Below are 24,163 nucleotides of genomic sequence, written 5' to 3'. Positions count from 1 at the left end.
AAAAATGCATTCATCAAGTTTAGACGCTGAGAAACTTGATTGCCAATATAAACTGGCAATAAATAAATTAGTAATACATTAATAAATAAATAAATAAATAAAGACTAAATAAATAAAGAAAATTGACACAGTTTTAATTCTATCCCTTTTTATTGCAATTAATTAGGAAGCTGTGAAAATAAACTAAAGATTATATTATTTCACACAGCTAAATTAAGACGGCAGGAAACTTGACCTAAAATGTCCTCTAGCACAGGTTATTTAATCCAATCCAACCTAACCTTAACTATCTGAAAAGTATAATTTATGTAGTAGATTTTCATTCCCTATTCTTATGGTAATCGAAAACCATTACATTTATTTAATACATTATAAAAGGAGCAAACTTAAGCATATAAATTACCGTGATGTTTTGCTATAATATCTTACTTTGGTAGACTGTGTGATTAAAATAGCCGGCCCCCCTTAGCGTCTGACACTCCCTCAAGTTTGCCAGGTTGAAGGGCACGGCAGAGTCCCAGAGCCACGCACCCGTCCTCCTGCAGATGAAATGTTGGGACATGTATCGTCTGTCACTGGTAAGGTGCGACCAGACTTGCTCGAAACACTGTCCAAAACACTGCTAGGAACATGGCCACATGCATGTCAACAGGTCGGAGACAACATTGGGCCAGTGTTTGGAGCGCAGCTATAAGTAAAGTCACGGACATGTACGTTACGGTGAGGTGGTCCACACTCACTAGTCAGACCCTGCACCATGTCGACGAGGGAGGATGCGATACTTGCCACTGTAGCAACTGATGTGTGAACAGCAGGAACACAAGACGGAATCGGCGGCGCTTTCGGATGCGTTCGTCACTAACAAAGCGCAATGGTGAAATAACATTATCATTTGAGAACCTGGCAGGGGTTGGATTTACCGGTACAAATTGAAAACAGTTCATCTTAAAAAAAATAAATAAATAAAAATAGTCTTAACGATGTCTAAGTCAGACTTTGTGACCATCAACTGAACAACATTGGGTCTACAATAATTAATCATACCTGAAGCCAGACTAAAATAAAGTCAATACTGGCCGATAAAGGGCCCGTATTAATGGACACTTTGAAAGATAAAAGTTACTCTAAGTAAATATTACTTTCATACTTACTCCTAACTCCTAAAACATCTCTCAAACTTGCGAGTGAAACTTGTGAGTGAAATCTCTCATACTTGTGAGTGAAAGATAAAAGTACCTCGGAGGGTATTTTGGAGGGAATTTTAGAGTCAGGAGTGGTTTGCTTTGTCAACAAAGGCGGAATATACGTACATATATGCATACACATCTGTGTATGTGTGTGTGTGTGTGTGTGTGTGTAATATATATATATATATATATATATATATATATATATATATATATATATATATATATATATATATATATATATATATATATATATATATATATATATATATATATACAGAGAGAGAGAAAGAGAGAGAGAGACGGACAGCGGTTACTGCAAACACTGTAGGCATAAGGGTCACAGAGAATATAACTGCCTGAGGAGGAACACCTGCACTTATTGTCTAAGAGCAGGGCACACTGTTCAAAAGTGTCGCACTTGCTTGCCACAGGAGAGACAGGAAAACTTCTTCCAGAGAATATCATCTGAACAGGCACAAAATAACGCCTTACTTGTTCAGACTTTATATCGCATCCTTCCTCCAGCTTTTCCTGCCCCTGGCCCTGTAATAGTCCAGCCTTTCACCAGTAACTGGGTCCCAGCACCAGGACAATGAGAATATACACCACAGCTACAGCCATTCAACGCTGAAAGATTATCCACTCACCCACCAAACCTCACCCATACAGCGTAGAATCATGCCTGCTCTTAAGTCCCGAGACAAACTCACCATCATCTCCGCCAATGTCAGAGGTCTACAATCTAACATCAGGGACCTTGTCAACAGCCACGTGATTCCCCACAACCCAGACATAGTTTCAACTGTGGTAACCTTCCAAAATGAGTCAATTCCGGAAAACTTTGGAACACATGAAAGGTTACACGAGGTGGCACCGACATGACAAGACCAGCGGAATATTTGGTGGTGTTGCGGTTTCTTTTCACAAAAGCCTGTCAGTCCAACCACTCTATGTCCCTCTCCAATGTCATCTAGAGATGTCGTTCTTCAAGTTATGGGCCGAGCATCACACTGCTATCCTGTTCTGTGTGTGCTACCGCCCACAGTGGCAAGGTATTGAGTCCATAGTATTCCTACAAACTCACCTCGATGAACTGCTGCAGCAACACTCTTGCAACCATGTCATCATCGTTGGAGACATGAACCAACATCTAGTTGCAAGGTCCTTCAAAGAACTGCTAACAGTATATGGCCTCTAATCACGTTGACTTTCACAGGAGGAGGCAGTAGACACCTGCCGAAACGTTAATTACTCTCAGTGAGGTCTAAAGCACTGTTCAGGGGGTGCTGTGAACTTATCGTTAAACCCAGCTGTGACCTCACTGAACGTTTCCCTTTGTGTCTCACAACACAAGGGGGCAGTCACAGCCTGCCCTCTAAAGACAACTCTCTTCCTCCACACAAAACTACAAGCACCTAATAACACACACACTCTTCACTCAAAAATTTTAAAATCATGGCGACTCCTACACCAGCCTCGGAGTCCCCATCTGGGGAGGGGACCATAAATGTCTCCAGGTCGGACTGCCTTTCCGTCGACGATCATAAGTGTCTTGACACCCCCCTCAACTTTTTCTTCATTAACTTCTGCAACATTCGCGGTCTAAGATCTAATTTTCAATCTGTAGAACACCACCTCTCCTCTTCTAAACCTCGTCTTCTTTTCCTCACTGAAACTCAGGTGTCTGAGGCAACTGACAGTAGCCTCTTTTCTGTTCCCTCCTACTTTCTCTATCCTCATTTTCGATCCAAAGCTGGATGCTGCGTTTATGTGCGCAATGACTTAACCTGCTCTCGTGCCCACGCTCTTGAATCTTCCGAGTTTTCCACCATCTGGCTACGACTACAGAGTCATTCTCATACTAAATTTATCTGTGCCGTATACCTCTCTCCTAACTCCTCTGACTATAAGAAATTCTTTGACTACTTAACTTCCAAAGTGGAGCACATTCTGACCCTCTTCCCTTTTGCAGAGATCTCCATTCTTGGAGACTTCTATGTTCACCACCAGCTTTGACATTCCTCTCCCTTCCCTGACCATCCTGGTGAACTAGCCTACAACTTTGCTATCCTCCATGACCTAGAACAATTGGTGCAACACCCTACTCGTATTCCTGACCGTCTTGGAGATACGCCCAACATTCTTGACCTTTTCCTGACCTCTAATCCTTCTGCTTATGCTGTCACCCTTTCTTCTCCATTGGGCTCCTCCGATCACAATCTCATATCTTTATCTTGTCCTATCACTCCAATCCCTCCTCAGGATCCCCCTAAGCGAAGGTGCCTCTGGCGTTTTGCCTCTGCTAGTTGGGGGGACCTGAGGAGGTATTTTGCTGATTTTCCTTGGAATGACTACTGCTTCCATGTCAGAGACCCGTCTTTGTGTGCTGAGCGCATAACAGAGGTGATAGTGTCTGGCATGGAGGCGTACATTCCTCACTCTTTTTCTCGTCTTAAACCTTCTAAGCCTTGGTTTAACACAGCTTGTTCTCGTGCTATACATGATAGAGAGGTGGCCCACAAAAGGTACTTAAGCCTTCCATCACCAGAATCTCATGCACTTTATATTTCTGCCCGGAACCATGCCAAGTCTGTTCTCCAACTAGCCAAAAACTCTTTCATTAACAGAAAATGTCAAAACCTTTCAAGATCTAACTCCCCTCGTGATTTCTGGCATCTAGCCACATCTATTTCTAAAGCTAAACTCTTCGCTCAAACCTTTGCTAAAAACTCTACCTTGTACGATTCTGGGCTTGTTTCTCCCTCTCCTCCACCCTCTGACTACTTCATGCCACGTATCAAAATTCTTCACAATGATGTTTTCCATGCCCTCGCTGGCCTAAACTCTCAGAAGGCTTATGGTCCTGATGGGGTCCCTCCTATTGTTCTCCGAAACTGTGCCTCCGTGCTTGCACCTTGCCTAGTCAAACTCTTTCAGCTCTGTCTGTCAACATCTACCTTTCCTTCTTGCTGGAAGTTTGCCTACATTCAACCTGTTCCTAAAAAGGGTGACCGTTCTAATCCCTCAAACTACCGTCCTATTACTTTAATTTCCTGCTTATCTAAAGTTTTTGAATCTATCCTCAACAGGAATATTCTTAAACATCTATCACTTCATAACCTTCTATCTGATCGCCAGTATGGGTTCCGTCAAGGCCGCTCTACTGGTGATCTTCTGGCTTTCCTTACTGAGTCTTGGTCATCCTCTTTTAGAGACTTTGGTGAAACTTTTGCTGTTGCCTTGGACATATCAAAAGCCTTTGATAGAGTCTGGCACAAAGCTTTGATTTCCAAACTACCCTCCTACGGTTTCTATCCTTCTCTCTGTAACTTCATCTCAAGTTTCCTTTCTGACCGTTCTATTGCTGCTGTGGTAGACGGTCACTGTTCTTCTCCTAAATCTATTAACAGTGGTGTTCCTCAGGGTTCTGTCCTGTCACCCACTCTCTTATTATTCATTAATGATCTTCTAAACCAAACTTCTTGTCCTATCCACTCCTACGCTGATGATACCACCCTGCACTTTTCCACGTCTTTTCATAGACGTCCAACCCTTCAGGAGGTAAACATATCACGCAGGGAAGCCACAGAACGCCTGACTTCTGATCTTTCTAAAATTTCTGATTGGGGTAGAGCAAACTTGGTATTGTTCAATGCCTCAAAAACTCAATTCCTCCATCTATCAACTCGACACAACCTTCCAGACAACTATCCCCTCTTCTTCAATGACGCTCAACTGTCCCCCTCTTCTACACTGAACATCCTCGGTCTGTCCTTTACTTATAATCTGAACTGGAAACTTCACATCTCATCTCTAGCTAAAACAGTTTCTATGAAGTTAGGTGTTCTGAGACGTCTCCGCCAGTTTTTCTCACCCCCCCAGCTGCTAACTCTGTACAAGGGCCTTATCCGTCCATGTATGGAGTATGCTTCACATGTCTGGGGGGGTTCCATTCATACTGCTCTTCTAGACAGGGTGGAATGAAAAGCTTTTCGTCTCATCAACTCCTCTCCTCTAACTGACTGTCTTCAGCCCCTCTCTCACCGCCGCAATGTTGCATATCAAGCTGTCTTCTACCGCTATTTTCATGCCAACTGCTCTTCTGATCTTGCTAACTGCATGCCTCCCCTCCTTCCGCGGCCTCCCTGCACAAGACTTTCTTCTTTCTCTCACCCCTATTCTGTCCACCTCTCTAACGCAAGAGTTAACCAGTATTCTCAATCATTCATCCCTTTCTCTGGTAAACTCTGGAACTCCCTGCCTTCTTCTGTATATCCACCTTCCTATGACTTGAATTCCTTCAAGAGGGAGGTTTCAAGACACTTATCCACCAATTTTTGACCACTGCTTTGACCCTTTTATGGGACTGTCATTTCAGTGGGCATTTTTTTTATTAGATTTTTGTTGTCCTTGGCCAGTATCCTTCCTGCATAAAAAAAAAAAAAAAAATGCACATTTCCAGTTTATCTTTCGATCCTGTCATCAGTGATCTACAGGAAAGTGTTGTCACTTGTACCTCACTCGGCGCTGTGGGATCGTCAGACCACATGGCTGTCCTCAGCGCGATTAAAGTCACACCTCAGAGGGATAGTCCGGTGACACGCACGAATTGGCTGTGGAGCAAAGCAGACAAGCAGGGTCTCTGCGGTGCACTGCATGAAACGCCCTGGAGCAGCATCCTTGTTGGTGACGTAAATAATCAGGTCAACAACTTTACACACATACTGATAAGACATCAAGAGAAGTACGTCCCCTGTCATTCTTACACTGTTAAGCCTCTTGATCAGCCCTGGTTCAGTTACCAGCGTAGAGTGGCGGCTGATGATAAGAGTCGTGCTTGGCGACTTTACTCACGTCATCCTAAGCACGCTAATAAGGAATGCTACAGGCAAACTTATGTATCTATGCGACAGGTGCAACAATGGGCTCAACGCCGCTGGCTAGAAGACCTTAAAACCAAGCTCAGCAGACGTTCAGTGGGCAGCAAGACCTGGTGGACCACACTCAAGCAGCACCAGGGCCTCACAACAGATGACGACATACACCACTACACAAGCCATATGGTACAGTTATAAAAAATAAGGACAAGGCTGAGGCACTCACATCTTATTTCTCCAAAAAGATGACAGTAACTCACCATGAGCGCCCTGTTCCAGCTGTACCAGACCTTACAAATGCGAACCTATCCTCCTTCACCATCACTACTGAGGTGGTTTGTCAACACTTGTCGCAAATCGACAATAACAAGGCCTTGGGTCCTGACAACATCAGTCCCCACATCCTAAAGCATTGTGCCTCTCAGCTGGCAGCCCCCCCCTAACCACCATCTTCCAGCAATGCCTCACTACAGGAGAGTGGCCCAGCCTCTGGAAGGGCACCAGAGTGGAGGCAATTCACAAAAAAAGACAAGAGGACTGAAACTAAAAACTATAGACCTATTCCTGGAAAAATTCTGGAAGCAATAATAGCAAAAAAAATAACATCTTTTTCGCCTTACACCATCTGTTCAGCAACAAACAATTTGGCTTCCGAACAAACAGATCAGCGGCAGACATGTTACTTCAGCTCTCCATCACCTGGCATAAATCCCTCAATCAGGGAAAGGACACTTGCGTTTTTGCTCTTGACATAGCAGGAGCATTTGACAGGGTGTGGCATCATGGCCTCATCGCTATGCTGAACAGCTTGCGTGTCCATGGTCATCTGCTTCTATTACTGCAAGACTACCTGCGAGGCAGATACCACAGAGTGGTTTTGCCAGTGTCCCACAAGGATGTGTTCTTGGGCCTCTCCTCTGGAATGCATTCTTTAATGATTTGCTCCATCCTGAGGCTCATGCATTTGCCGACGACTGCACTTTGACATTTCCCTATGACAGCGATGACCCACAAGACCATTCCACACACCAACCAGGTTCTCCTGATCATTGTCTCATGGGGTCGGCGATGGCAAGTGGACCTCGCTCCTGAGAAGACACTGGTGTTTCTGGTTTCTCGGAGACATCGTACTCCCATCCCTACCATCCTACTTAATGGGCAGCCGCTGCCCTTGCTGATGTCCATCTCAATACTGGGTGTGGAGGTGAACAGCACTTTGAGCTTTACTGGCCACGTCAGGGCCATCACCAGGAGAGCTGCTAGGAAACTTAGCAGGCATGTCTCTCATCTCCTAGACTCTCAGGGAATCATCACTTTATATGCAGTTCAAGTCCCTACTCTCACCTGGTTGTGCTGCCCGCCTTCATACTTGAGCTTTCTTGACGAGGTCCAAAACAGAGTCCAACATATATATATATATATATATATATATATATATATATATATATATATATATATATATATATATATATATATATATATATATATATATATATATATATATATATATATATATATATATATATATATATATATATATATATATATATATATATATATATATATATATATATATATATATATATATATATATATAAAGGAATTGGTGTATATGAAGGTGGAATGTGTTGAGGCGAGGGGCATTATGTGTCTGCCTCTCGTATCCGAGTCAGCAGAATTTTCAGGACGCAAGGAGGCCCAGAGGGGAAAAGAGGGGAGGCGTTTTCACGGGATAAATTTGGGTGGTGTTGTGGTGATTGAGTAGATGTGTGGAGGTATTGGCAATGTGGTGGCGTAACCCTGATATCCAGGATAAGGTTGGTGAGTCTTTTGTGATACCAAGAGCTCTTGTTCGCTGAAATTTGGTTGGCAAGTTGTGTCAGTGGCGTAATGTTGAGGGGTAGCGTTGGGGCTGAGAGGCAGCCATTTCATGATAGGGATTATAGTGGTGTTGTAGCGTTGTCAGTGGCTTTGGGGTGGTGTTATGGTGTTATTGGTGAACTATGTTGGTGTTGTGAGGTTTGAGGTGAAATATAGGAATAGTTGTTTGGGGACGCGGTGATGACAGCTGGGGAAAATATTCCAGCACCCTGTGAAGGAGTTTTAGTGCTTTGTGAAGTGACGGGAATGTCATATATTGATGTGTATAACATTTAAGCAACAAGGGAGGCGATATAATAGCCTGAATAAAAGGGGGAAATCTATTGTGATTGAGAATGGGAATTATCCAGTGTTGGTCTAGGGTAGAAATTTGTTCCCTAATTTCCTTTAATGTGTATTACCTCAGTTTATTTTTAAGTTAACATTATCATCAATATATTATATAGATTATTATATAGAATAATTGTGTTTTCTACCCTGACATTGCTCTGGTATTGAGGCGATTCCTGGCGTGCTGTGCCAAGGTAAGGGTTTTAAGAGAGGGCTTAATAGCTGACGATTTCGGATAGGTCGGGTAGATATTCGAGGCCATTTAAAAATCCAGACCTTAATAACTTTCTGGGATCAGTGTACCGTCCACTTTCTTGGAAAGATAACCGGGATCGTGACAAGAGACAATGACAGAGACAGACAAAGACAGACAGAGAAAGACAGAAAGACTGACAGACAGACAGACAGAAACAGACAAACAGGCAGACAGACAGACAGACAGACAAACAGAGACAAACAGGCAGACAGCCACAGACAGACAGACAGACAAAGACAAACAGGCAGAGAGAGAGAGAGAGAGAGAGAGAGAGAGAGAGAGAGAGAGAGAGAGAGAGAGAGAGAGAGAGAGAGAGAGAGAGAGAGATACGGACACAGACAGAGACGGACAGACAGACACAGAGACAGACAGACAGACAGACACAAATAGAAAAAGACAAAGACAGACAGACAGAGACAGACAGATAGAGAAAGACAGACAGAGAAAGAGACAGACAGGCAGAGAAAGACAGACAGAGAAAGAGACAGACAGGCAGAGAAAGACAGACAGAGAAAGAAACAGACAGGCAGAGAAAGACAGACAGAGAAAGAGACAGACAGTCAGAGAAAGAGACAGACAGGCAGATATACACACACACACACACACACACACACACACACACACACACACACACACACAGAGGATGAGGGAAGAATTCAGTGGGGGTGAGAGGGAACAGACCATTTATGTTCGTACTCACCGTAATATCTCCCAGAGCCACCCATCCACGAGGGGAATCGCGTCCTCAAACTGATTGTAGTAAAGGAAATTTGCCCAGCACCCCTGAGGGTCTTCATCCCACGGCAGGGCGGAGGGTTGAGCGTCCCTGTCGTAGTTAAACCCGCGATACCTGCATGGATTACCGAGGGCATTATTAGTGTTTATTAGAACAGTCAGTATGCAACATTAGCCTTCGAAAACTCTGATGTGAACATGCCTATAATGAACTAGGAAGTCGCTTTGGTATCGAGTAGTTTTATACAGCAAAAATACTTTGAGTGTGCGATAGTTACCAAGGTAAACTGGTGAAATTTGAATGATAATTAAAACGATTTATGACTAAGTGAAACTCACTATTCCGCACAAAGCCCGCTCTGACAGGTATACATTACTCATAATTATGTTCACCACATTTTCAGCGAACTATATGGAAAGTTATTTTATTTTATTTTACGATTTTCACGCACAAATGGAAACAGGTCTTGCCAAGCCCATTAAATTAAGTAAAATTTACTCTGTTAAGGCAAGCTCTGTGGACACCAGTCCTCGCTTGATGACGTCACGACAAACAAGCTTGGAAACACATGGGCGGGCGTGTTTCTCTAGATCCGAGGTGGGCACAGGCGAGTCACTCCATGGATGGCTGTACACTCTGAGGGCCATGCATTTAGTGCAAAAGAAAAAGAAAAATACTTAGGCTGAGTTAAGACTTAGCTTTTATGTATGATTCTGTATAAAAGTATCGATTAGTATATATGTAAATTTGGATCAACTAGTGAGGAGCTGGTTGATACTATAAACTGCCAACTCCCACATATCCTGCCCTTCCAATCTCCAGGGACTGTCCACCATTGTTCTTTGAACAAAATAACGCTGGGAGGTTCATTGGAAAGTTGATTACGGTGAACAAAATGGAGTTTTCCAACCTTTTAACATCCGCATATTTACTAGAAATAACTAAAGAATACTGTTCTTGTTATACTACCTTTAAGCTTGCGAATAAGGAAAATTAACACTGATCAGCTGTGAAAATGATTATCGGAAATAAACTTACCTAATTTCAATAATGTTCGATACACTCGAAATAATGTGTTTGAGTCACAGCTTCGAAATGTACGCCGCCTTTTGCATGTCCTCTAAGAATGGGTTGAATGTGCAAACTGATAGTTGAGCAATTCTCTTTCTCCTAAGTTTACAAATACAAAGCTTGTGTTTATTACTGTGGACACAGTGCACGTTTTAAAGACCCACTCCAAATCTACCATCATCAGAGTAATCACTCGTTTCCGACAGTTACCTCTTACTTAACTATTCTTACTTAACTATAAGTTCAGTAATTAGAACAACGCGAACTACCACATTAGGATCACAGCCATCAACATTGTTACCTACTAAAAACAGAAAAAAAAACGGAAACTTTGGTAAATTTGCAGTTTCCCCCAATATCCCCAATCTCTAACCACACCCCCTAACCCTCCAGCGAGCTTGGGGGCCTGTGGGAAACCGGGTTTATTTTTGGGGAGGGAGGGGCACATACGAGTGATATATAGACTTTGAAAATGTAGGGAAATTTCCCTAGAAGTCAAGGAAATTTCCTAAATGTGGCAAACCAAAAATCTATTATAACCAGGGGCTGTGCCCCCCTTGAACACCCACCATTAGTATATTCGAACGCAATCAGAAAGATAAGGTAACCTAACCTAACCTTACCTAACCTAACCTTACCTAACCTATCCTAACCTAACCTATCCTAACTTAACCTAACCTAACCTAACTTAACCTAACCTAATCCAACCTATTCAAACGTAACGTAACTCCCCAAAAAAGTATTAAAAATCTAGGGATATTTCCCTACAAGCGAAAGAAATTCCCTAAGTAAACAAAGAAATTGACAGTTGCCATAGTTATGTAATACGTGCCTCACGTATTACATAACAAATAACAACAAATATAAAAAAAAAAAAACGAACACTCACTATCCTTTCAATGACTGCAAACAGGATCCCAGCTAAAAATTGAGGTAAATCTTTGAAATTCCGTCCCGACCTTATTATTCGTTTGTGACAAGGTAATATGGTTAGAAATGCTCCTAGCAGTGTGATCTAGACCGTGAGACACTTCATACTTACGTGCGGTTTATTTGGGGGAAACTGCAATTATACCGAAACTTTGTTCCTAAAACCATCATTCACCTTACTGGTACGAATGTAGCATTCTCAGAGCATGAATAATGCTGGACACTTGCGAATTTCTTTTATAACGACTAAAACTCATGCTACTGTCACGTTAAGTGGGACCTAGTTCGAATGACCATTATATTTTTTCCTGTAAAAAAAAATCGCTAATTAGGGGATAAGCCTCTAAGTTACTTCCCGTTAATTATTGCAATTCTCAGGAAAATCGGTCTATAAATTCACATAAAGGAAACTTGTTCAGCAAGTCTGACTACATTAATGTTATCTTGTTAACACGCTGCAACACTCGCTTTGTCTTCACTCCTTAAAATGGCACCACAATGAATGATTACCTCTTGCTTGAATAGTACTGAACTGTTGCTAAGTTTTACCAACCGGTCAAATAAATAAAATTTACCTCTGGTTGGTGGTCGTTATGCGTCGTAGCGACACCAAAACTCACCTGAGAGACGCAGGGTGTCAGTGCTGCATATTCTCACCGGCAGTGTAGTCTTTACTTAAATTCTCCTAACCCTAACAGCGCAACAACCCTTTCTTACACCAGGGCTGGTAAGTGTCTGAGTGACTGAGTCTCTGGCCGTCTGAACCCGTCCTATCCTATCCCGTAAGATGGGATATTTTAACATTATATCCCTCATCTGTCAAATTAATGCTAGCATGTCTCGTACTTAGCGCCATTTTCTTTATTGTAAATAGCTCGAAATACCATGTACTTCATCTATACGTACGTTATTACTATTGCAATTGATATTTCTTTTATATGTACACTCACTTGAGATAACTACCACATAACCTCCTAACACATTCTCTAAAATAAATAATAAATAAATAAATAAAATAATAATAATAATAGTGACAGTAAGGTTGTACCTAATAATGAAGAATATACTTCTACCAGACAATACCTCCTGATGTGTGAGGGTGAGACGAGTGTAGATTTATTATAATAGAAAACGCTGCTACACCAACACAGTCACATCAGCTCACCTGCTCTGCCTCCAGAATATGACGCGGGTGCGTGCGGCGAGGGCCGTGACAGTCTGAATCAAGGGTCGAAACAGCACGTCCATTTCGGAGAAAGGTACAATCTCGTCATCGTATTCCCGCATCAGCAGCGGCCACGTTCCGAACCCTGGCGGCGACAAGACACACGGAAACAGCATAATGGGGAGTTTTCGGAACTAAACCGCTAGATGTCGCTGCTGCTCATCTAACTGTAGGAAAGAGAGCTAAAGTATTGTTGTAGTAAATCCAGGTGCGTAAAGATGCATAGAACATTGATCATCATGATACTATTGAAATGATGTATCGACTTTTCAATATCCGGTATGGATAATATTGAGAGAATGTGGTCAAATTAATTTTTTTTTTTTTTGTGATTATCGAGTAAACTGCTAGCATTATCTTAAATAAAGCATATTACAAGTATAAAAACTATTGATTTGGACAATGAAAAAAAAAATCACACTGTACTATATAGTATGACACAACCTACTCAGTAACATCGTGATATATGGCTCGTTTTTTTTTTTTTTTTTTGTGGGGATTTTAGCATCCCTCACGAAGCGAGCGACAAGGCAAAGTAATGGAGAACCAAAAGAAACACCTCTCAGGCAATCCTGCTGGTGCTGTAGTGTCCAGCTACCGTAATCCATTGCTTAGGGCGTAGTGGAGATGGGCACCGCAGCAACATTCAACTTCTTGCCCAACAACGTGTTTCTTAAGTTCAACCAGCGCGGCCTAGTCAGGTGTTTGTTTTGGTTAGAGATACAGCATTACTATCGCCAGGGCACTGGAGTTGCCAATCTTTTTTATTAAAATTGCTGTTTCCATAAACTAGGAAGGAGATCTATGTAATTTGGACTTTTTACTGTCACAGACATGTTGCCTTTATGTTTACTGTTGTCTAGATTAAGACGTTTCCAATCAAGAGTGTATTCATTTGGAAATCTTAAGATGACCAAATAAATCTAAATGCCGATTCATTAGAAAATCAACTTATATACATTTGTTCATGAAAAGAGTTTGATTTTACTTGTGTTACTACTTAAAAGGAATTACGTAGAAAAATATATTATATAAGCCCATATCATCTTCATGTAAATAGAATAACACTGTAGGTATATCTGATATTGCTTGCATGTGAGAGAAGTGTGTCTGTGCTGCCACCTGGTGACAACCATTAGTTCTGAAAATTCCCCATTGTTACCTGATCCTTCCACTACGAGACATTTTTTTTCCTCCATAATCGGTTAAGACTTTTAGATATATATTTAAGATTTATAGTCTCTTAAGAAGTTATGTAGCCTAGAAAAGACGAAATTAACCTCATGTTCTCTTTTCTATGCGTGTACACATTTTTTTTTTTTTTTTTTTTTTAATAGCTGAGTACAAAGGGTTAAGTTGTTTTGCGTGTCGCCGACAAGTCAGACGCTTTGCTCGCAAGGCAAACGGAAGCATACGTGCCAGCAGAGTGTTTCTCTTTCCAGGCCCAAATGGCAAACAACCAATGAGCGAGTAGTAAAACATCAGATCATCATTTAAGTTCCCGTAGGAATGTATTTTAAAGAATGAAATATAGAATATAATGCTTTTCGAGGAAGTTGGTGTTGCATAAAGAGATATTTCTTTTCTTGTCATTTCACACTAAAAGGAACCTGAAAGTGACATAAGGCAAGGGAAAGAAGGGAAGATGTTGCGTTTTCTGGTGATATTTCGCATCTTTTTGATCGATAAGCGTTTTGTCCGACTCCATTTCGTGGATGTGACTTTAATCCCAGAGCAGTGCTATTTTTTTTTTTTTTTTTTGTGCATTTCTTGCATCAAATCTTAACGTAATCATGTGCGGGCGAGGAAACGTATATATTTTTTGCAATATTATGGTTGACATGAAGCTAAAACAGGGAGAAAATTATAGTTGGCTAAGAACTTACACATGCGAACTCTAAAAACGAGTACATGCTGCCGCTGTAATAGGTTCAAGTGACTAGCTAGTTTCAAGTAGGGTTGGGCGGGAACCGGTTCCGGAAACGGTTCCGATGGTTCCGCTAGGCCTTGCTTGGAATCGGTTCCCAGTCTTGGAGCCGGTTCCGCCTTAACGGTTCCTCGCGAGTACCGATAGCTGATGCTCGTGAGTTACAAGTCACAAACAGTTATGTAGTGTTTAAAATAATTATGTAATCATGAATATTATTCAGGAAGTTTTGCAAATGATATCTACAAATGAACGAAATTGAGTGTGAAGGAATGATACATGAATAGCATCCCTTCATCCAGTATTTAAAAAAATCGCATGAATGATATGAAAGTATTTCGTTCAGGATGGCCAATAGTATGCACCGATTTTGTGTTGCCGTATAAGTAATAGCTTCTTAACACTGATTGCTAGATGTCCTATGACGTCATGACAGGGTATAAATAGTAGTGCGCAGCCGGCGACTTGCTCTGTGGGCCATCTCCATGTAAATGATCCGCGTCAACTTGTTTTACATGGTGACAATCTCAAATAACAACATTCGCCGACTTGCTCACAAGAGCTAAAACTGCCTATTAGGTATTCCCGGAATCGATTCATTGGGCTGGCGGATCCGTCGGAACCGGGTCCGGAATCGGTTCCACGGAGAATAGTGTAGAGCGCGCGGGGCCGGTACGGCGATAGTGATACCAGTCTTGGAGCCAACAGCGCGCGGGATGAGTACCAACTTCTTGGAGCCGCCAGCGCGCTGCTCAGATGGTTACCACTGGTGTGTAGCGGTTCCAGGACTCATCTAGAATACTGGCAGAGATTATTACAAACTCCTCGTAAGACAGACACACATTAGTTTTCTCCAGATAGCAGAGAGTGTTTGTCAGGTGGTCATGTTGCTCTAAATATCGTTCCATCATGTAGTTTGTAGAATTTCATCTAGTTTCTACATCCTGAATAATTATTATTTTTTTTTCAAGGCTGCTTGTGCTGCTCTTGTGTGTGTCTCAGCTATTACTATTATTATAAATATGTATATTCACTATTTCATATATTCATCCCACGTGTACCATGAAAACTTGTCTTTGTTGCGAATGAAAGGAAAAAAATGATCCACCACTGTATTGGGTTGATTTGATTGCCACTGCCGCTCTGATATTGATGATGTTACTTGCCCAGTTGATAATGATGCTTGATGTGTTGGTAGTGTGGAGGTCGTCGATGGTTGGTTGGTATAGTTGATATGTGCGAGTAAAAGAGTTTTTCTCGATTTAATAGTAGATTGTATCTGGGGTTGAGGCCATTTACTAATCTCTTGAACCCCTTGTTTTCAACAACAGATAGTGGTTGTAAGTCTTCCGCTATCATCCTGACAACCAGAGCGTCAAGTTCTTTCTTTTTATTCGAGTCATTCATATAGAGCTTGATCCTAGTGATGGCCTCGATCAGTGTTAGTTGATCAGAGGTGGATGGTCTGGGGTGTTTGTCAGCAATTTCAATATCTGCATCCTCCTTGAACTCCGCATATTCAATGCGGTGCGCAGGTGGTTCATGTTCGATGTACTTCCACTGTACTTCAGCTTATCTTTACACACCAAGCATACAACGACGTCAGACGACGTCTGTTCCGTGTACGTCCACACTGGAGCTGTTCTATTCCATTTGGATGACATTGTTTTTCATGAAATTTAGGCTTAATAATTGAGATGTACATCTCCGTTCTCTATGCTCTGACGCTACAAAGTAGGTACAAACGCGATATGTGCACCTTCAGCACGCTGCCTTTGAAAAAGACTTGATGCCTGTAAAAATATTACGTTATAACGTGAGGAAGGGTCGGAGTACAATGTGCAAGTAAGTTATTTTGAGTATCTGAAAAAAAAATAAGGTCTTTATTTATTCATGAGGATGATGGTCACGAGCTTCCTCTCTCTCTTAAGCCCCCCATTCACGCAACAGTCTTTAGCAATGGTAGGGTTATGGTATGGTCCACTGCGCAAACCTATACGCGAGTGGATAGGCCACTCACGTTACATTCTTTGGCTCAGTTTTTCTCATCATTTTGAATTGGAAAGATGTCTCTCTCTGATTGTTTTTCATCTGACGATTTAGTAAATGTAGCGCTGGCACTTGCATTACAAAGAAAAGGACAAAAAAATCAAGATGGTGCAAGCCATGGCTTTTGAAGAGGGATAGCTTATCGCATGAAGGATTGTTAAATGAACTTCGTTTGGAACCTGTCGATTATTTCAATTACTTGCGAATGGATGAGCAAACATACTCAGAATTGTTATTACTATTGACTCCATTAATTAAAAGACAAGATACCGTCATGCGAAAAGCAATTTCACCCCATGAGAGACTTACAGCGACCCTTCGCTTTTTAGCAACTGGGAGATCATATGAAGACAAAGTTTTCCACTTCGATCTCTCCCCAAGCTTTAGGAGTCATCATACCCGAGACCTGTGTCGCTATCTATAGAGTGCTTGCTAAGGATTATATGAAGGTAAGTGAAATACTGCTTCAATTACTTGAAATTTAATCAATATGTTTATGTGTTTACAATTAATGCATTAATTATGAAATTGTGAACCTTGAAAGTTAGAAAAATAAGTTGCTAGGTCCTCTTGTTGGTTGCCTGCAGAGCACTCTACAATTTGCTGAACGTCGGTTACTCGTTGCAAAACTGAGCAAAGGTAATGAAAACACCCACTCACGGTTATGGTCTGCGTTATGGTACAGCCACAAGCCGCGAAAATATCAAGCACGTTGGATATTGTTATGTTATGGTTCCGTCCAACTGCGCAAACCAAAAAAATACCCACTCACGCTACATTAACTGCCCAATTATACTGAACCATACTTGAACCGTAGCTATTTTATGTTGCTTTAGAGGAAAACTATGAGCAGAGGAGGATTTTTATGACAGTTGTTTTCACTGCCATGATCAAAACTTACTGACAAAACAATCCCAGTAAACAGAAAGGAAACATCTATTGAGTTCAGATAAAAGATACAAACTTAATGCATTGATTATATTGAAACACACACACACACACACACACACACACACACACACACACACACACACACACACACACACACACACACACACACACACAACTAAATAAATAAATTAATTAATTAATTAATTGATTAAAAATTAGAATATAAAAATAAAAATAGAAAATAAAACAAAGAAAGGAAGGAAAGAAAAGAAAAAAAAAGAAAAGAAAAGAAAAAATAAATAAAAAGAAAACTCACCCATAATCACTACGTCCGGTACAACCTTTGCTAGCACCAGGTCGTGCAATTTAGTGACCTTCCTCCCAGCCCTGACGGTGGGGTGACCCATGGTGGTCCCACACGGCGCCCATACCAAGGTCACCCGGAGGTCATAGGTCACGCCAGCAAGATCACTCTCCAGCAAAGGTTTAGAGGCCTTGTTAAAGTTTTCATCTGCTGAGTTCTTCTTAGGATGCTGATGGAAGGTGTTGCTGAAGAAGACGCTGCTGAGGATGTGACTCGTATTGCTGTTCGTGTTACTATTGATCATGACGGAAAACAAGTCGTCGTGCGTGATGGTGGTAGTGGTGGTGGCGGTGGTAAATGTGGCAGGGGACTGATGGTGGTTGCGGTGGAGGTCGTGGCGGCGGCCGATAATGTCGAAAGTCTGTGGTCTTTTCTTGTGGTACGTCACGGCCTGGATGAACTCGTACAGATTCACCTGCAGGAGAGAGAGAGAGAGAGAGAGAGAGAGAGAGAGAGAGAGAGAGAGAGAGAGAGAGAGAGAGAGAGAGAGAGAGAGAGAGAGAGAGAGAGAGAGAGAGAGAGAGAACATTATCCTCCAATTTGGATAATCTATTTGGCTGTACTCTTTAGAGACCAGCACTTTATTGGGCCACTTTCTTTGAAATTCTTTTTTGTTACCCTGGGCCAGAACCCCGTCTAATTAAAAAAAGAAAAAAAAAAATAGGGGAGGCGGTGGAGGGCGAGGGCGGAAGGAGGGACAGAGACAGCACGTAACACAAAATTAAGGAAAAATGAGTGACAAAACTTGATACTCGAACTGCCATACCGTTCCATCCTATCCCATTCTTCTCATTTTCCTATCGCCATTTAACAAAAGCAGGTAACAAAGGAACCCACCAACTGTATACACCGTAACTGCAGGACAGGCCAGGAACCATTGCAGTGTATGAGGAGCGATTCAGGTAGGAATATGGTGGTAGAATGGTGCAAGAAAAAGAGGAATACCAGAAAAAAAAAAAAAACATATATATATATATATATATATATATATATATATATATATATATATATATATATATATATATATATATATATATATATATATATATATATATATATATATATATATATATATATACGAGTATATATAATTATATGGATCGGTTATATAATCCTTTGACTGTTGCAGGTTTAATTACAGGACAATTTCAACGCACGATTTACAGCAAAATCGGTTTTCATGTCTGTTGTTTTAATTCAGCTTAACTATATCAATAGGATTACTTTAATTGAATAACAAGTGTCACAATGTCATTAAGAGTCGGAAGATTGATCAAGATGTAAAAGGGAAAACTTCAGATGATAATGATTTTAATAGAAATTAGTAAAAGGGAAAAGTAGAATTTTCCGGGCCAACATGAAAGTGGGAAAAAAAAGCTGACAAGGAAGACACGCAGCAGGAAAGAACTGCGCTCCCTTTTCTCCCCTTTCCACATCCTTCCCCCTCACCTGCTCATTCTCTAGGTAGTAGGAATAGGTGAGGTCCGCCGGAAGGAAGCCAAGAAAGGAGTGAACTTTCTGCCGTCCATTCGAATCCCCGACGAAGGTGATCCATGTGGAGGCGCCCTTAGCCGCCCGCACCGCCACGCAACGACCCACCTCCTCCACCCCGTACTCCTGCACCTGTCCACGGTAGATAAGGGGACAAATATGTGTGGAGATAAGGAAAAGGAAAAATCTAAATAAGATGACAGAAAAGAATGTAAATATATATATATATATATATATATATATATATATATATATATATATATATATATATATATATATATATATATATATATATATATATATATATATATATATATATATATATATATATATATATATATATATATAAAGTAGATTAACAGGTAGTACTCGTAGGAACACGTTAAACACACACACACACACACACACACACACACACACAATGAGAGAGAGAGAGAGAGAGAGAGAGAGAGAGAGAGAGAGAGAGAGAGAGAGAGAGAGAGAGAGAGAGAGAGAGATTCACCTGACATGGAATATAGGGCACGGAGCCACGCATGAGATGGAGGCGCGTCCCAGGGTAGGCGACGAAGGAGGACGAGGGAGAGGAGAAGGAAGAGGCAGACTCATCTTTTTCTTCCCGCAGGAGTGTCGGCAATTGATGACTCAGGTGTGCGTACGACTCCTCTGAAACAATAGTCACTATATAGTAGCTTCCTCCTCCTCCTCCTCCTTCTCCTCCTCCTCCTCCTCCTCCTTATCCTTCAGCTGTACTGCTCTCATGCCACTGTAGTCACATCATGATGTAGCAGACTGTGTGTGTGTGTGTGTGTGTGTAATAATAATAATAATAATAATAATAATAATAATAATAATAATAATAATAATAATAATAATAATAATAAACGGTTTATTATTTAGGCAGTTAACAAACTGTGTGTGTGTGTGTGTGTGTGTGTGTGTGTGTGTGTGCTGAGTTATTAATAGGGTGCTATCAATAGTGCACTACCACAACAACAACAACAACAACAAGTACAACAACAACAACGACAACAACAACTTCATATGAAAATGCTAATGTTCCTCCCCATTAAAAGTGCGGTGCCATTACCTGACCCCAACAGTTGATTGGAGCTCCCTTCCTTGGGCACGGTGAAAAGAGCGCGGCAGTGAGAGGACTCATCGTGGCGGGGCGGCGCGCGGGGCTGGGTGAAAGATTGGATGGGGTGAGGCAGGACGGCGTGCGGGGACCTCATCACAAGAAACACTCCCACCACCATCACTACTGCCACTCCTATACTCCCCTTCCCTAACCCCGCGGAATGTGGCTTCATGACAAACATGTGCACTGATTTAAGGCGCCGCTATATATGTATATATAATGAGGGAACAGAAACGTTTGTCTCTCTAACTCTGTAACGTTCCTAATCACTGAAAGACTTGCTGGCTCGCTGGCTGTACTGCAGACGAATGAGGAAAGACGAGCTAAAAATACCATACCGAGTGGAAATAACACGAACGTTGTCTTAAGGAAGTGGATGGAGTAGCAGCATTTTTCAGTCTTATTCTTCATCTGTTGTTATTGAATTTCTTAAACACGTATAAAAAAATAAAGAAAAGTCCAAGTGAAGTAAATCTTGCCTTCACACTTTTCATTATCCTATCCTTGTATCCCATCACTCAAGTTACACACACACACACACACACACACACACACACACACACACACACACACACACACATGAGATCGCAACACAGTCAATAAAAAGACTGTTCGCAGTAGACTGATGAGGTTCTATTGTTCCTTATTTTAACCATCAGGATTTTATCAACACTTTTTTCCCCATCACGCAACCTTCACCTCATTTCCAAGAACGCCAGAGGGAGAAGAAAGATATTAACTAGAAAAATGATAACAACCAAAGGCAACTGATAACAACTTTGAATACGACGAATTTAGGAAACTCTGTATACTTTGCTATCTCTTTTTTTTTTCTTTTTTCCTACACATCAATCCCTCTGCACTGCTCTATCGCCACGCACAGTAAAGGAAAAGATGAGACGAATTGATGACCATGCATATAGCTTCCTCAGTGTCTCCTAACAGTCCATTACTGTTTCGTGAGGTAAGCCACAGCATCTGTCCTGTCGGAGGGAAAACAGTTCGACAGAGGCACCATCGCTGCTCCACTTCTCTGTTTATCATGTCTACGTTATCATTTTGGAAAGCTACTACCGATATTGCATAAACTGCTCTTCAGTAACGGTGGTGAAAATGATATATTTTCTAGAGTGGTTATTTTCGCACAACCACTGTACGGTAGATGCTCCTCCTCCTCCTCCTCCTGCTACCACTGCTATTACTACTACTACTTCTACAACTGATACTATAGCGCATTCTACTCTCGCCGTGAGGAGCTCTGATAATACATATATTCAAAAAACACACAAAAATACCTGAGCAGCGGTTGTGTAAGCAAGAGGGCGATAGGGAGAGGCATGCGTGCGTACGTGCAACCTTATTAATTAACTTCTATTAGGCAGATGTGAACCTAAATAGTAAGTATGTGTACATATGTGGTATTGCTCAGTTAGAGCACTCAAGTCCTGAGGTGAAGGTGGTCCTGTCCCTGTATGTATATATATCCAGTTGTTTACTCCAGATGAGATATACTTCTCGTCTCCAGCACCTCTTCTTTAATTAAGCCTATAGTGTGTTTACCTTGATGTATTTTGACAGAATTCAGTCAAGCTCATAATGTTCCGTGTCTTACTATCTGAGTCACAATTTTATTTACTATTTGCCTTTGTCACTTCTTTTAATCCACAGCGTGCCGGAGGATATGGGTGGGCGGGTGGGTGTAAGCTGCCAACGAGAGGTCATTGCCACCAACGGAACGAAACTGATGGATCATAACGTATCGCACTGTGTGGAGGTGAGATGTGGCATAAATTGATGCGGCAGGAAAGGGGGAAGGAGAGGCTGGGAAGGGGACTGGAGAGCAAGCGGGAGACATTCGAACCTGGTGTTCGAATTTCCCAGGACAGAAGTCTGTTTTTCTCCCTATTTATAAGTTCATGTACTGGTAATCTAAGGAGAGAGGACTGAGACGACAACGGAAGCACGAGAAAAACAACAGGGTAATGAACACACACACACACACACACATTCACACACTTCCTATAACCACAGTATCCCTAAACTTGTCCTGTGCGCATATCATTCACACTGACGTCAATAAACTTTTAATTAAATCCAACACCTCGAGGCGCCCCAAGGAGAGCAGCGAGGGGCATTGGAGAGTCTGTAGGGTTGCGAGGACCGGTATGTTAGAACTGCCGTCAGTGGACATTCATTCACCTGACTTGGCATTCGTTACGAGTTTCTAATGATCCACTGCTGTATAACATGAGCAACTCGAGCCACGAGAGAGCATAACATTACCAACTTGACATACGAGACATAAAAGATAAAATAAATCAATAAATAAAATAAATAATAATAATAAACATCAATAAATTTAACATTATAACATGATCAAATTGACGTACGAGACAGTAAAAAAATAATAATCATCAATGAAATCAAGAAAAGGGGAAAAAAAGGAATAAAGGAAGGAAAGAAAGGAGGATAAAGCTATGAATACATGACCTCTCAATGTAACGTGACAGTCCTCTTCATTTAAGAGTGAAAACAATAAAAAATAAAGTTATGCTAGTAAATGGACCTCATCTAATAGTGAGAATGCTGAAAAAAGTTAAATGAATACATGAACTTACACTCAGTTCCCTTATCAGTTCAGCATCACGTGTTTCGCTGCACTTCTCGGGTTGCGTCTACTAAGCAGGGAGAAGAGGAGAGAGGAGAGTGGTGAGGTAGAAAAGAAAAGGAGGAGAAAGTGGAGCAACGGTTTAGAGGATGGAGGGAAGGAAGGGAGAAGGCAGGTAGGTAGGAGAGAGAGAGAGAGAGAGAGAGAGAGAGAGAGAGAGAGAGAGAGAGAGAGAGAGAGAGAGAGAGAGAGAGAGAGAGAGTTTACAAGACAGAGGGTAGGGTGTTGATGGGACGGCAGGTAACGGAGGTAGTGGAAGGCACGCATGCCCCGATCTTTTCCACCTTTCACCACCACCACCACCACCACTATTTTTACTACTACTACCACCACCACCACTATACCTCTCCTCTCACTTTCTATTGTTTTAATTAAGTCCATGCATACATATTTCGTTCTCATGTTACACTCTTGCGCAAAATTAAGCAAAGAACCATACCCTACCTCCAATTTTTTTTTTTCGGTTTATTCGTACGGTTCCCCTAATCTGTTATAGCTAGGACGGCGCCTCCTAACGAAAGACTTTGATTTCTGTTACGGCATCTGGGATCCGTTACCTCGAGCGGATGCCCTTCTTAGTTTCGGATCGTGGCCAGGATTCGAGGCCGTGCAGATGAAGAACCCTCGACCTTCAAGTGCGCGCGACGATGTATCCTACGAGTACGTCCACCTTCACTATAAAACATACTTGAACACAACACAGGACGCACCAGCAAGCATTTATACCCTTCACTACAAACAAAAGTAACTGTAGATTAGATCTTTCTCTCCTTATGCTGTAGTTACATCTTTAACAGTGAAGCTAGTGTAGTCTACTTAAAGCAAACAGCCTACCCAGCCTGTTGCTGTTTAGAATTCATTTGTGTTCACTTGTACAGCGGTGAGAGAAAAGTATTGAGAGGTTGACACCAGCAATATAAATGGAAAAACCCTACTGATTGTCTTGTAAAGATAAACAGTGGCTTACGAAATTTTGCGACCAATCTACACGTGGACAAAACTAACAGTCCCGAGCAAGAGTCAAAACTGTAACGTTCGATAATAAAGCGGACCTGCACGACACAGGAGTACTTACCTTGGCCTTATTAATATTACGACTCCCTTGTGATGTGTACATGTTTCTAGGCTCATGGAGCAAA

The 24,163-nt window shown here is 41.6% G+C and overlaps 1 protein-coding gene across 3 annotated transcripts in view; it reads right to left on the bottom strand.

Moving 5' to 3' along the window:
• Positions 1-24,163, bottom strand: part of LOC135114983 (uncharacterized) — a 26,458-nt gene extending 2,295 nt beyond the window's left edge. Inside the window, exons 1-8 of one of the 3 annotated variants that reach the window (XM_064031336.1) lie at positions 24,100-24,163; positions 20,306-20,399; positions 19,721-19,881; positions 19,177-19,350; positions 17,680-18,142; positions 12,437-12,581; positions 9,235-9,384; positions 430-539 (exon numbers count right to left, since the gene is read on the bottom strand). In XM_064031336.1, the coding sequence (XP_063887406.1) occupies positions 430-539; positions 9,235-9,384; positions 12,437-12,581; positions 17,680-18,142; positions 19,177-19,350; positions 19,721-19,881; positions 20,306-20,399; positions 24,100-24,141 (1,339 nt within the window). In that variant the 5' untranslated portion in view covers positions 24,142-24,163. Of the gene's footprint in view, positions 1-429; positions 540-9,234; positions 9,385-12,436; positions 12,582-17,679; positions 18,143-19,176; positions 19,351-19,720; positions 19,882-20,305; positions 20,908-24,099 lie in introns of those variants that run through there. The other 2 variants (XM_064031335.1, XM_064031337.1) reach the window with 2 other exon arrangements.

This window comes from Scylla paramamosain, chromosome 28 (genome assembly GCF_035594125.1).
Source record: "Scylla paramamosain isolate STU-SP2022 chromosome 28, ASM3559412v1, whole genome shotgun sequence".
Taxonomy (NCBI): Eukaryota; Metazoa; Arthropoda; class Malacostraca; order Decapoda; family Portunidae; genus Scylla; species Scylla paramamosain.
The sequence above is the reverse complement of the archived record's forward strand: the minus strand, read 5'-3'. Positions and strand labels throughout refer to the sequence as shown.